Genomic DNA, 12,626 nt, shown 5'->3' on the forward strand with positions numbered 1-12,626 from the left:
CAGGCCTTACCCATCTTTCATATGCATTTTATTTGGCCAAAAGTATGTGGTCTTTTAAAAAATTTAATGTTGCTAACATTTAAAACCCAGATTTCACAGAAAACACTCCTTCTGGCTGCTCTAGAAATATGAGCACATATTCCTGCAGAGCCCCCGTGAGCTGGAAAAATCGGCTCCTTCAGACTGGGTGGGCGCACTTCCCTCGGCCACAGGCCCCACCCTCCCGTTTTCCCAGCACAGAAGCCACGGGAGCTGCTGTGGATCACCTGGCCGTTGCTGAGGACTTTTTTGCCCCGGCTCTTTACTCGGAAGCTGCGTGCCGCTGTAGGCATCTGAATTTGTGACCCTGGCATTATGCCAATGTCATCTAAGAAATACACCTGAGATGAGCTATGACACAATGAATGGGCAATTTTATTGATTTTACCTCCTAACATACCCTCCTAGTAGTAGATACACGTTGTGCAGTTCCCGGCAGGGATCTTGGGTGCAAAGGGACATTAAAGGAAAGGGTAACTCCAACAGGTACTTCACGAGGGGGCCAAAACCCATGTTTACTGAATTCTTCTTGCAAATGAATGCTGAAGATTAAGAATTACATTCTCATACCACCAGCACAGCTTAAATACCTCTTTGACAAAAATAATAATAATAAATTATCTTCAACTCAGAAAATAAAGTGTGCTCAGCAGAGTGACAGGAGGGTCCAATTCATTGCAATGCACCGAGGGGCCAGACGGGGGAGGACAGGTACAGGCAGCTACGCTGACAGAGGTGCATAGGGCAAAGAGCACATTCTGAAGTCAGTCAAACGCATGCTTTCATGCCAGTGGGGGGGGGGGTGCCCCTTGGCCATGCCTGTCCCAAGTGAGACTTCACTGCCCCTCCTGCTCCTCACGTCCGTCTCGTCTTCTGTTTCTTGGCTTGTCGCTTGGCATCTTCTGGGCCACTACTGTCAGAGGCTGTCTGGCCAAGAGCCCGGACACCCTGCAGTCGACTTGTCAACTGTAACAGCAAGGGAATGAGCTGAAAAGAGAGGGAGAGTGTGAGCGGATGCCAGACGGACACTGAAGCCCTGCATATTAGCACAGCTCCTTTTCCAGCACCCTCACTGCCCGCTGTGTGCTAATGGGTGGACCTCAGCTCAAAATAAGGCAGCTTTGCACTGGAGAGGGTTAGCAGAGCCGGATGGCTCTCGGCAACACAAGCCTAGAAGTATTCCAGGTCTGAGGATTAGGAGAGGTATTGCAGACGTTTACGGCCTTGAAAGGGGGCCTAGGGGTTGGATTTGAGGCCTTTATGGTCCCTTCCATCCCTAAAATGTTGTAATTTCTGTATCACTGGACATTCTTCTGTCCCTTCACAGCTGGCAGGGATCCCTCTCGCTGACATATCTGCTTTCTCACGAGGTCTCTGGATGTCCTACCTTATCATGGTTGTAGCCAGCCAACAGGACAAGCAGCGTCAGCGGCAGGGCGATGTAGGAGCCTTGGGCGATGTCTTGCTCAGGCAGTTTCCTCTGCAAACACCAAGAGCGCCGTCACTTACCTGCCACCCGCTATTACACGGCCATGACCACCTGCCTTCTGAATCGGCTGCCCCCAGACACCCGGAATCCCCCACCACCCAACTCTCACTGTCCAAAGAAACTGGGCCAACTCGGATACGTTCTCGGATGCACCCCCTGCTATCTAAACTCATTACCTGCTCTCTGAAACTCAGGAACAAACAGCCCATCACAGGTATTCCTCACCCCCTGAACTTCCACTGTCTAAACCAACAAAACACAGCACTGCGAGAGCAGGGAGTCCCCGTGGCTGAGGAGTAGACGGGTCTCGTGTTGCTGAGTCCCAGCTACACACATGGGCTTTTTCCTACAAGGCCGTGTGGAGAAGCCACTGCTCTAGGCTCAGACACACAGTATGAACAAGCTAGTCCCAGAGATTATACCAGAGAGGAGGCGAAGCAGCTGCCCCTTGTATCCCAGCAGCCATTTGCCCTTTCTTCCAACAGAACCCTCAACTGTGACCTGGGCCAATCAGAATACAGACCACTTGTCTGTCCTTTTTTACAGTCTGTTTGATACAGATCCAAGAAGGTCCACACATTGCAACTGACTGATGAATTGAGTAATTTCTTTTAATCTACAGGTATCCTGTCCATATGTGGTTATTTTTCTTGCAGTTTATCAAGTAAGTTGGGTTCCAGTTGCTGTCCTGCAGTTTCCCACACCCTGCATCTGGCGGTGTCTGTTACGTGCTCCCGCGTCCTCTATACACGTCCTGTATACTGGCGGCTGGCTCTAGAAGTCTGGGAGGGTCAAGCATCATGCGCCTCCTGGACGACCACAATGCCACCAATCATGACACAGTAGCGCAGTGGTGATCTTCTTCCCGAGAAGTCACACCTGAGCCACTGACCTAAATGATTCCACTTCCCAGTAAAGGGCAATGACCAGTTTCCTCCTCAAAGGGCACTCAGGCATCATTGCTTGGGAAAGGAGCAATGCACCTAGGGAAGTCCAGAGAGCAAAATCAGGATGCTCAAGGGACCCAACGCCTAGGGCCCTTTAAACAGCGGTCCTGCCTCCACCCAATACCTAGAGTGCAGGGTGTGTGACTCCTCCCTCTCCCACCAGCCCCATGGGTTTTTGCAGAACTGCCCCTCTTCCTTACCGTGGGATTAAAAACCAAGGTGATATGCTTGTGGTAGCCTACTGCAGTGAAAGAAACTTGAGGCAAGATGTAGTCATACTGGGATCTGGGAAGCGTGGAGTCCAGGAGCACAACGTAACTCTGTGCACAAGCAACATGTTGTTTTTATAAAGGGCAGTTTGGGCAAAGCAAATGAAAACTAAAACCTAACGTATGGCTGTGATGTAAAGGACTTTATGTTTTAATGAAACCCCCAAGTTTTATACCTTCAAAACCAAGGTCGCTAACTTCAGAGTAGTAGTCTCAGGGGACTATTCCAGCAGTGACAGCCGTGTGCCCAGCATCTCTGACATGTGCCTTCTGATGAAGCTTTCAGAGGCTGTGGCACTTTTTATGAGCACATTCAACCACAATTACAGCCCTTTGAGGATGTGACTTTATGAAACACAAGAATTTCTTATGAGCCAATTCTAATCAGGGAGGGACGTGATCCAACTGAAAAAGACTGTCTGCAATCCAAAATGAGGTGTACTTTTCAGGGAGAACCCTTCGGAAAGGTACCAGTGATGGTCATGGCCCTGCATGCTGAGCCCCGTGTGCCAGATCAAAACCTGCTTTACTCTCAAACACTGACAAGATCGGGGTGATTACCCCCACTTTACAGATGGGGAAAGGAAGGCCTGAAGAACTTGAGTGACTGGCCCGCCATGGCCAGTTTGGCTCAGTGGTCCAGAGAGACCCGGGTTCGGTTCCTGCTAAGGGCACGTATCTCGGTTGCAGTTTGTCCCCAGCCCTGGTTGGTCGTGTGGGTGGCAGCCACTCAATGTGTCCCTTTCACGTCGATGTTTCTCCCCCCCCCCCACTCTATCTGAACAAAAAATGGAAAAATGTCCTTGGGTGAGGATAAAAAAAAAAAAAAAGGTGATTGGCCCGAGGTCACTCAGCTAGTAAGGTACCACGCAGCCTTGGAGCCCAGGAGAGCCCAAGCTGTTTTCACAGGGCTGTATTGCCTAAAGTATCTAGTTCAGGGGACGAGAGGAATGAAGAGGAACCCCAAAACTCCATCTCAACCTATTCCATTACTTTATAGCTATTTCATGCAAAGAAAGGCCGGAGCGTATCATCCCTGTGGCAGGTGGTGAGAAGCCAGGAAGGAAACATCACACCACAGGCTCTCTACTGACACCCTCAGGCTGTCCCCAGAAAGGAACCCAATTCTTTGCAAAGGTTGCTCCCACCACAACTATATAAGTTTTCTCTGTCCAATTAGAATTGATAATAAACATTCTATAGTCAATAAATGATGTCCAATATTAGTACCTTGGTTAAATCAATTATGCTATTTCTTATCCTATGAACTACTGTGCAACCATTAAAAATCATGTTATAAATGATTTATGATGGGAAAAAGATTTGTGACACATTCTTTGCTAAAAAGTACAGGTTACAAAATGATGTACAAGAGTCCCAGCTCTGGGTTATTTAAGTAAATGTATCTGTATATTTAAACTTATACATACATGGGCACACACACTGAAAAAAGTCCGAAAGGATACTCATCAACATGTTAACAGTGGTTATTTCTAGATGAGGGGGTTATGTCTGATTTTCCCCCTAAACTCTCTTATGAACACGTGTTATTTTTGTAAACAGAAAAACACAAATTAAGAAACATAATCACAAAAGGAGAAACATCTGAACAAAAATAAATTAATAAAAATTGGGGAAAAAGAAAAAGAAACATAATCACTACAGAGCCCAATCTCCTTTGATTCAGAGAGGACAAAACCAGCCATTTCTGCAGAGTGGTAGTTGGAGAGAAAATGAGAGAAAGGTGCTTTTTAAACTAAAAGTGAAATGATTCACACAAAGCCGAACGCAAGGGGCACCCGGCCATTACCTGGCCATCTCTGAGCAGCGGCGGGAAGTGGAAGAAGAGGGACTGGCCGAGCGAAACCGTCTGGATTGGGTTGTCGAGGTTTTCGCTTTTGTAAAGCTTTACCTGGAGAGCAGAAACAAAGCAGGACGGGCTTTCTAACTGAAACACGATAAACCTTTCATTCAGACATCCTCAGGATAGCTTATCTCTTGGGGGGAAAGGATCTTTGGAAACACGGATATTTGAAAGATAAATTGTCCTCCTTGGCAGGCCATATATACTGTTTTCCTCAGTCATCTGAGACTCCAGTTACATGACATGCAAAGAAACGTAGATATAAAGCACATTCTGACAACTCATGTTAACATTCAATATGGTTATACTAGTTAGTATAAAGATAAGAAAAAAGAATAGCTTCTAACATATCTACAATACACCAGGCATGGAACAGGCGCCTCACATATATTGTCATCAATCCTGGCTACTAGACAGGCATCGTTATTATACCTAAGGAGACTCAGGGAGTCTGCGTCACCTAAGGTCACACAACTTACACACAGTGAAGCCTGGGACTCAACCCACATCACTGAGGTCTGCCAACCCCCAGCCCAGCAGCACTGCCTCTCCAATATGCTGTATTCTTAACCTTGACACACATTCCCATTTCGCAGGTCCCCCAGGCTGCTTTCAGCAGTGCAGTGCTTTGCTTCTGGCGTGTCTTTCTCTCCAGCCCAGGTGTGCTGCCTGTCACACCCTATGTGAGGGGGCACGAGAAGAGGAAGGTACAGTCCTGGCTGATGCTGAAAACTGTGGGGGCTCCTCCCTCCCTGCACCTGCCACAGGAGAATGCCAGAGTCGCCCCTCCCCAGGGCCCACGCCCATGCTTTCCTATATAACACACAGTCAAGAGGAGTTTTCCTAAAACAAAAGTCACAGGAAATACTGGAGGCCTGTAGGTCACACCCAAGCCCAAATATAAGTTCTGATTTGCACAGTGCTTTAAGTAGATTTGAATTCATCGCTATATTTAAACATCTGGTGATTTCAAATAACTCTAACTTCCAGCTTCTTTGGAAAACTAGAAAGTGACGTCAACCTGGACCAGAATTCCCAAGGTGGTACTAATCAGCAGGGGCAGGGGAGCAGCACCATCACTGCCCGTCTGCTCCCCTCACCTCCCTGGGGTGGGCCACGGGTTCTCCAGTTTGCTCCACAGCCCACCCAGCCCACCTCACACTCTGGCAACATGTGCGTAACCCCTGGACTGAGGGGCAGTTAAAAGGTGAGTTAAAACCGAAGCACAGGTTCTCACCCAAGTCTAATACTTTACTGTACACAACATCCCAAGTACATCTGAAAATACACTCCCAGAGCAATTCATTAACATCCTTCAAGGGATCACAGGGCACTGTATAAACATTTCTTCATTAATTACAGGCATGACATTTTGTTAGAGCTTAGACAGACCTTAAGAGGTCACTGAGTCTAACTCCCTGGCTTCACAGAGGAGAAAACCAAGGTCCAGGGAATGAAGTGGCTGCCCAAGGCGGCGAGGTGAGTAACCACCCGTGACAGGAGACAGCCCGACGGTCTGAGTTCTAGTCCACTGCCCACCCCCACCACCATGGACGAAATTTAAACAGTTACAAAGCACTTGGCCTTAAAATTGTAGTTCTGTTTTAGACTCTAGATCATATTGATCCTTCATTAGGCTCCTACTACAATACTTCCAAAGATACATACTGTGAGCAAAACACAGTTATCTGAAACCAGAATGCATTTCTCTTCAGCAATCAGCAATCACTGTCCCAGATATATGCTTGGATCGAAGTTCCTTCCACCTCAACCTCAACACCCAGCATCGCCACCTTCAGTACACTAAAGCAAGTGCCAGGGTCCAGACATCCTGCTCCTACTTGTCTCAAAGCTGAAAAGAACACGGTATTTTCACCTTAAAAAGCTGGCCTTACCCATAATGTAGAAAGATACTCAGAGGAAGTGATCACATTTCCACTCAAATCAAATTGATTAATCTGCCGGAAAACTATGATGTTGATGTCGTCGATGTCGTTATTGCCAACCTGGGAAAAAATAAAGAATGCTGGTATTGAGGGAGCTGGAAGAGGACCTTCTGCTCCAGGTGTGTGCTGTCCCGGGGCTATTTCGTAACAAACTTCACTTCCTATATTAAGGGAGCAAAGTTTGCCACAGAAGTAGCCTAAGACCAATCTGATAGTAAGTAGATAGGTTACACCTGGCCCGCAGACACATTTTGTTTGACAAATGCAATATTTGTTTTCTAAATTTTAATTATCTGCCAACATTTTTTAAAATTTCATATACAAAAAAGCCAGACTTTCCTGTTTCTCCTGAAAAAAGAGGAAGACGCTCTTGCCTGGCAGCCATCAGCAAGAGCCGAGCCACCGCTGCCCCTCGTGGGCATGTGCCCGCCCATCAGTCCCATGTTCATATCTGCTTGTGATCCTGGCCTAGGTCACCGCAGCAAGGAAATATAAAACTGTAAGGGGCAGCCATTGAAAATGCCAGATGCGCCCTGGCCAGTTTGGCTCAGCTGTTGGAGCGTCGGCCTGCGGTCCGGAGAGACCCGGGTTCGGTTCCCACTAAGGGCATGTACCTCGGTTGCAGTTTATCCCCGGCCCTGGTTGGTCGTGGGGGTGGCAGCCACTCGATGTGTCCCTTCACATCGATGTTTCTCTCTCTCTCTCTTCCTCTCTCTCCCTCCTGCTCTATCTGAACAAAAAAATGGAAAAATGTCCTTGGGTGAGGATAAAAAAAAAAAAAAGAAAATGCCAGATGCCACGAAGACAAAGACAATCCACTCTCTAGGCTCAACAGTCCACCACCTCCCTCTCTAAGCCCTCACAGACCTCATGCCTAGAGCCAGCTACGGAGCCACCAGGAGGCTGTCCCTCTTGTCCCACCCCAGCTCTCTAATCTAGCAAATGAGAGTCATTCTGTGGGAGAACAGCTTCACTTCAAGTGATTCCTGGGCCACTTCCTGTGACCTGGAGGACTGCCTCTTTAGGGGTCAATTAGCTAGGTCATTATCTGGAATATCAAAAACACACTTCCCACCAAATGGAAAAACAAGGTCATCTGAATGTAAGGAAACTGGGTGGCCCTGCTACCAATTAAGCCCATGTTCTCCTTATTACGTGCCCATGATTGGAAAAGCTCCTGTGCCCTAAGATCCTTAACTTGCAGAATAATGGAATAATGATCAGAGTTTGCAGGGAAGTGGGGAAACAACAGTTCACGTTTCTTCTCTGGATGCGTGACAGCCATGCTGTTCATTAAAACCCCACAAGATGCTGCTTGGGAAGATGACACTACTCTAAGAGGATCCTTAATTAGGATCTGAAGTCCCCCTGCAACAGATGAAAGGCAGACAGCCAGAGGAGCACTGTGTAAAGGATTTCTGATCAGGGAAACAATCACACCACGACCGCCGGAGAACGCACGCCTTACCGCAATCACCCGGTGGTGGGGGAGGGCCCGTTCGATGTGATCATTGCCTTCTGCCTTGAGCTGCACGTGGTACACACATCCCGGCTGCAAACAAACCCAGGCGTCACTTCTCTAGCAAGAGGCTTGTCACATGCGACCTGACCTGAGCCTGCTCTGACTGCAGGTCCTCCCCAGGACCACATCTTTTCTGCCTCCCTCATTTCAATTCCCAGTCTGCGGCCTGTCAACTGCCTAAAGAGTTCCTTTAAAAGGTTCCCTGATGAAACATTTATCTGACATCCTGCAACTCCTCGATCCCCATTCAGTTTCTCCGACCCAAGGAAAATTAAATGTGGTTTTCTTAATTTCAAAATTGCAAACATAATAAGCTCTTAGTCTGACAAAATTATTCTTTCCTGCTGCCCAACCCTCCCCTCTACTTGTGTATGTGCACCGAGTGGTATCTGGAATGACCCTCCCAAATGCCACCACGGATATTATTTCTGGGAAGTGGGATCTCAGGTTTTTCCTTTTAAAAAAAAATTATTCTTTATATTTGCTATTCTATTGCTCGAATTTATAGGCATACATCCTGTTTACCAAAAAGTCACCGTTATAAAAACACTTTTTTTGACACTGAAGGATGTGTACATATTTACTCAGAAAATGTCTGGCAGATAGCAGTATTTTGTTCTAAGAAAGCCAACACATAATGACAACTTCCAATAACTGGAAGTAAAGTGCCTTGAAGAAATGAAGTTTTTTGTCTGTCTTTGGCATTGCTGTATGGTCAGTGGCAACTCTGATCAAGAGAGAGATGAGTTCAAAGGAGGATTTCTAGGAAGGCTGCAAATCAGATAAACTCAGCTTAAAAGCAAGGCCTATTAAAAAAAAAAAAAAGATAAGTAACTTTCCCCTGGTTTCTGACCAGACTTCCAGGTACCCCAATATCTGAGAGTGGGGGTGCCCTGGACATTGGCCATGAGTATTCTTATCTTTGGGGAAAAAACAGCATTGCCCCAACATGTCTAAATAAACTGGCAAACTGATTTGCATCTCAGCTCACGTGATTTGGGCAAACATTAGTCTACTGCCAAGATATGTACAACTATCTCTGGGGTTGACTAAGAATATACAGTTTGTGAATCTGAAAGGCAGGGGACCCAACTCCTAATCCAAGTGGCCCAGTCCAAAGAATGCACAAATAAAAACTGAAAAAAGCTCTACAAACTCTAAACCAAATGTAGCTATTTAGCAGCCCAAAGGACAAATAAGGTGGTTATCTGGCACACAAAGAAGTTATAAGTTTTTCTATTAAATTAACCGTTAACATCTAAAAATCAAGAGTTTTCACATGGAAATCTGAATTTGTTACTTCTCTTTTAAAAATTTAAACAATGGCCCTGGCCAGTGTTGTTAAGTGGTTAGAGCACTGGCCCATGCACCAAAGGATCGTGGGTTTGATTCCCAGTCAAGGGCATGTAACTGGGTTGCAGGTTTGATCCCTGGCCCCCGCCAGGGCACGTGCAGGAGGCAACCAGTCAATGTGTCTCTCTTACACCACTGTTTCTCTCACTTTCGCTCTCAGTCTCTATTTCCTCCTTCCCTCCCTTCCACTCTCTCTAAAATTCAATGGAAAAAGTGTCCTTGGGTGAGGATTAACAACAACAACAACAAAAAGTTCCAACAATGTGGCTATCCCCAGTCTGTCTTCCCACATGGCCACAACGAGCTAGAGCTAAGGTAGCTTCTCCCTTTACATGGGCCATGCCCTCTCCAGTGCCCCACAGTCCTCCACTCCCTACTATACATCAAGCCTCCTTCAGCCATTTGTACTTCTCTCTTTTTTTTTTAATAATCCTCACCCGAGGATATTTTTCTATTTATCGTCAGATAGAGTGGGAGAGAGGGAGAGAGAGAGAAATATCGACGTGAGAGGTAAACATCAACTGGTTGCCTCCCGCACAACCCTGACCAGGGCCAGGGATAAATCGCAACCGAGGTACGTGCCCTTGACCAGAATTGAACCCAAGACTCACTGGTCCACGGGCTGACACTCTAACCACTGAGCAACCGGCCAGGACTGCACTTCTCTTTTGAACCCACAGGATTTTGACTTAGAGCCATGGCCTAAGCCACAGCCACCCAATGCTAGGCGAAAGTTACACCAAACCCATGGGTTTCCAACTTCACTCTGCCACGAACCCAACCAAACACATCTGCTAGTTAAAAGGTAAGATATGTCAGTTAAGAAAAAAATAAAAAGGGTTCCAGGACCTTACCCACCTCCCCAGCTCTCTGGCCCAGCCATTCCTGGCAGTCTTGGGGGCACAAGACACCTCCGAACATAGTATTAAAAAAATCCCCTAATAAGCCCTGGCCAGTTTGGCTCAGTGGTTAGAGCGTCGGCCTGCGGTCCGGAGAGACCCGGGTTCGGTTCCCACTAAGGGCACGTACTTCGGTTGCAGTTTGTCCCCGGCCCTGGTTGGTCGTGTGGGTGGCAGCCACTCAATGTGTCCCTTTCACATCGATGTTTCTCTCTCTCTCTCTCCCTTCCTCTCTCTCCCTCCCGCTCTATCTGTACAAAAAAATGGAAAAATATCCTCGGGTGAGGATAAAAAAAAAAAAAAAAAATCCCCTAATAAAACATGCTAAGGGTCTCACCAGCAATCCACGTAATCTGAACTTTCCCTCTTCATCTGTCACGGTGTCCTCCCCATAAATACTACAGTCGTTCTGTCCCACCGCTTCCACGGCAACACCCTGCTCTGGTTCTCCGTTTAGAGAAGAAACTGTGCCGTAGCAACTAGGGGGACAAGAGAAGAAACAAAACATGATAGTCTTGTGATTTTCTGAAGCACACAAAAGATTTCAGGTGAAGTCTCCTGCATTTACCAACAATTTACAGTCCAAAACAGCTCAGTGGAGAATTGTGCCCCAAAGACCCAGGGACACTCAGACCTGGCTGTGTTACTGCCGATCCAGCCTTCCTACCAGAAGGTTTGAGCCAGCCCAGATATCATCAGTATCTTTTTTCATACATTTTAAGGGACACTCTGGAAAACTGTAAGTTAAAAAGGCTAAGCTTTATTTTCTTTCCATTTTATTTTTGTTAAGCTTTATTTTAAATAATGAAGTATTGAATGAAATGAAAATAAATCATTTCCTCTTTTATTCTATTGTGGAAAATGGTCCATTTTTCTGAACCCACTCCTTCTGATTAATCAATGTTTATCTCAAGAGCTTTTGTATATATATATTTTTTTATTCCTCACCAGTGGATATTTTCTATTTATCATCAAAGTGGGAGGGAGAGACAGAGAAACAGAGAGAAACATCGATGTGATAGAGCCACATCTACTGGTTGCCTCCCGCACGACCCAACCAGCACTGGGGACGAACTGCAACCGAGGTACATGCCCTTGACTGGAATCGAACCCGTGACTCATTGGTCCACAGGTCGACGCTCTAACCAATAAGCCAAACCGGCCAGGGCAAGAGCTTTTGTAAATGTATATAAATATATATGTGTGTGTCCTTGTGGGTAAATACACACACACACACACAAACACAAAGACACATGCATTTGCATAAACCATCTCTGGTAGTATTTGAAAACACTAGAAAATTTGAGTAGCTAGGAGACAAGGATAAGAGAAAAATTTTACACTGTATACTCTTTTCAACATTTTAAAGTTTTATTCAAGTGAACACTGTCCTTTTTTAAAAATTTAATTCAAGTTTCCAATTTTTTTAAAAGTAAAAATTTTAGCCCTGGCCAGTTTAGCCCTGCTCAGTGGTTAGAGCATCAGCCTGCAGTCCAGAGAGTATTGGGTTCAGTTCCCACTAAGGGCATGTACCTCAGTTGCAGTTTGTCCCCAGCCCTGGTTGGGGTGATGTGGGTAGCAGCCAGTCGATGTGTCTCTCTCACATCGATGTTTCTCTCTCTCTCTTCCCCCCCTCTCTCCCTCCCGCTCTATCTGAAGATAAGTACAAAAATGTCCTCAGGTGAGGATAAAAATAAATAAATAAATAAAAAGTAAAAATTTTAAGCAACTGTATAGGCTCCCACAGGTCAATTTCTAAATAGGAGCTTTGTGACCGAATCTCTAGTTTGAGATGCTAGAAGGAGAGGGCAGCAGTCAAATCCGTGGACCTCACACCTCACCTCCCAAATAAAACCCACGTGAGGCTGCAACGAGCACCTAGATGACTGAGCGTGACCTGGACACTAGGGGTGAGGGTGATTCCACAGCCCCCGCCTGGGCGAGAGGCGCTGCTTACCTGTACGCCGTTCGGTACCCGGTGATGGTGATCTTTAAGTTCTGCCCTTCGTGCACCTCGATCATCTGGGAAGATGGCTCAAACCGGAATTCTTTCATCATGGGCTTGAAGTAATACTGGCCAGGGCTCTGCCGAGAGACAACCACAAACTGAGCCACTGCAGCCACCTGCGGGTCAGGCTTAAAAGGGGGCGACTAAAGGCATGATGGCCCAGGATTATAGCACAGGAGCTCCAGAGCTCCCTAGACAGGCAGAAATGGTGCCACCGACTCTACTGTGAACAGTCACCATCACAGCAATCACCGTTCTGACAGCAGCAGCTGTCACTATCGTGTGCCTGC

General features: G+C 46.6%; 1 protein-coding gene across 2 annotated transcripts in view; it reads right to left on the bottom strand.

Annotated features, from left to right (window-relative positions):
* Window positions 1-386: 386 nt before the first annotated feature.
* LOC118641700 (nodal modulator 1) overlaps window positions 387-12,626 on the bottom strand; it is a 51,741-nt gene continuing 39,501 nt past the window's right edge. Inside the window, exons 24-31 of one of the 2 annotated variants that reach the window (XM_036279161.1) lie at window positions 12,286-12,413; window positions 10,666-10,807; window positions 8,023-8,106; window positions 6,504-6,614; window positions 4,555-4,656; window positions 2,676-2,795; window positions 1,427-1,519; window positions 387-1,026 (exon numbers count right to left, since the gene is read on the bottom strand). In XM_036279161.1, the coding sequence (XP_036135054.1) occupies window positions 895-1,026; window positions 1,427-1,519; window positions 2,676-2,795; window positions 4,555-4,656; window positions 6,504-6,614; window positions 8,023-8,106; window positions 10,666-10,807; window positions 12,286-12,413 (912 nt within the window). In that variant the 3' untranslated portion in view covers window positions 387-894. Of the gene's footprint in view, window positions 1,027-1,426; window positions 1,520-2,675; window positions 2,796-4,554; window positions 4,657-6,503; window positions 6,615-8,022; window positions 8,107-10,665; window positions 10,808-12,285; window positions 12,414-12,626 lie in introns of those variants that run through there. The other variant, XM_036279162.1, reaches the window with a different exon arrangement.

The sequence above is a fragment of the Molossus molossus genome, unplaced genomic scaffold (assembly GCF_014108415.1).
Source record: "Molossus molossus isolate mMolMol1 unplaced genomic scaffold, mMolMol1.p scaffold_m16_p_3, whole genome shotgun sequence".
NCBI lineage: Eukaryota > Metazoa > Chordata > Mammalia > Chiroptera > Molossidae > Molossus > Molossus molossus.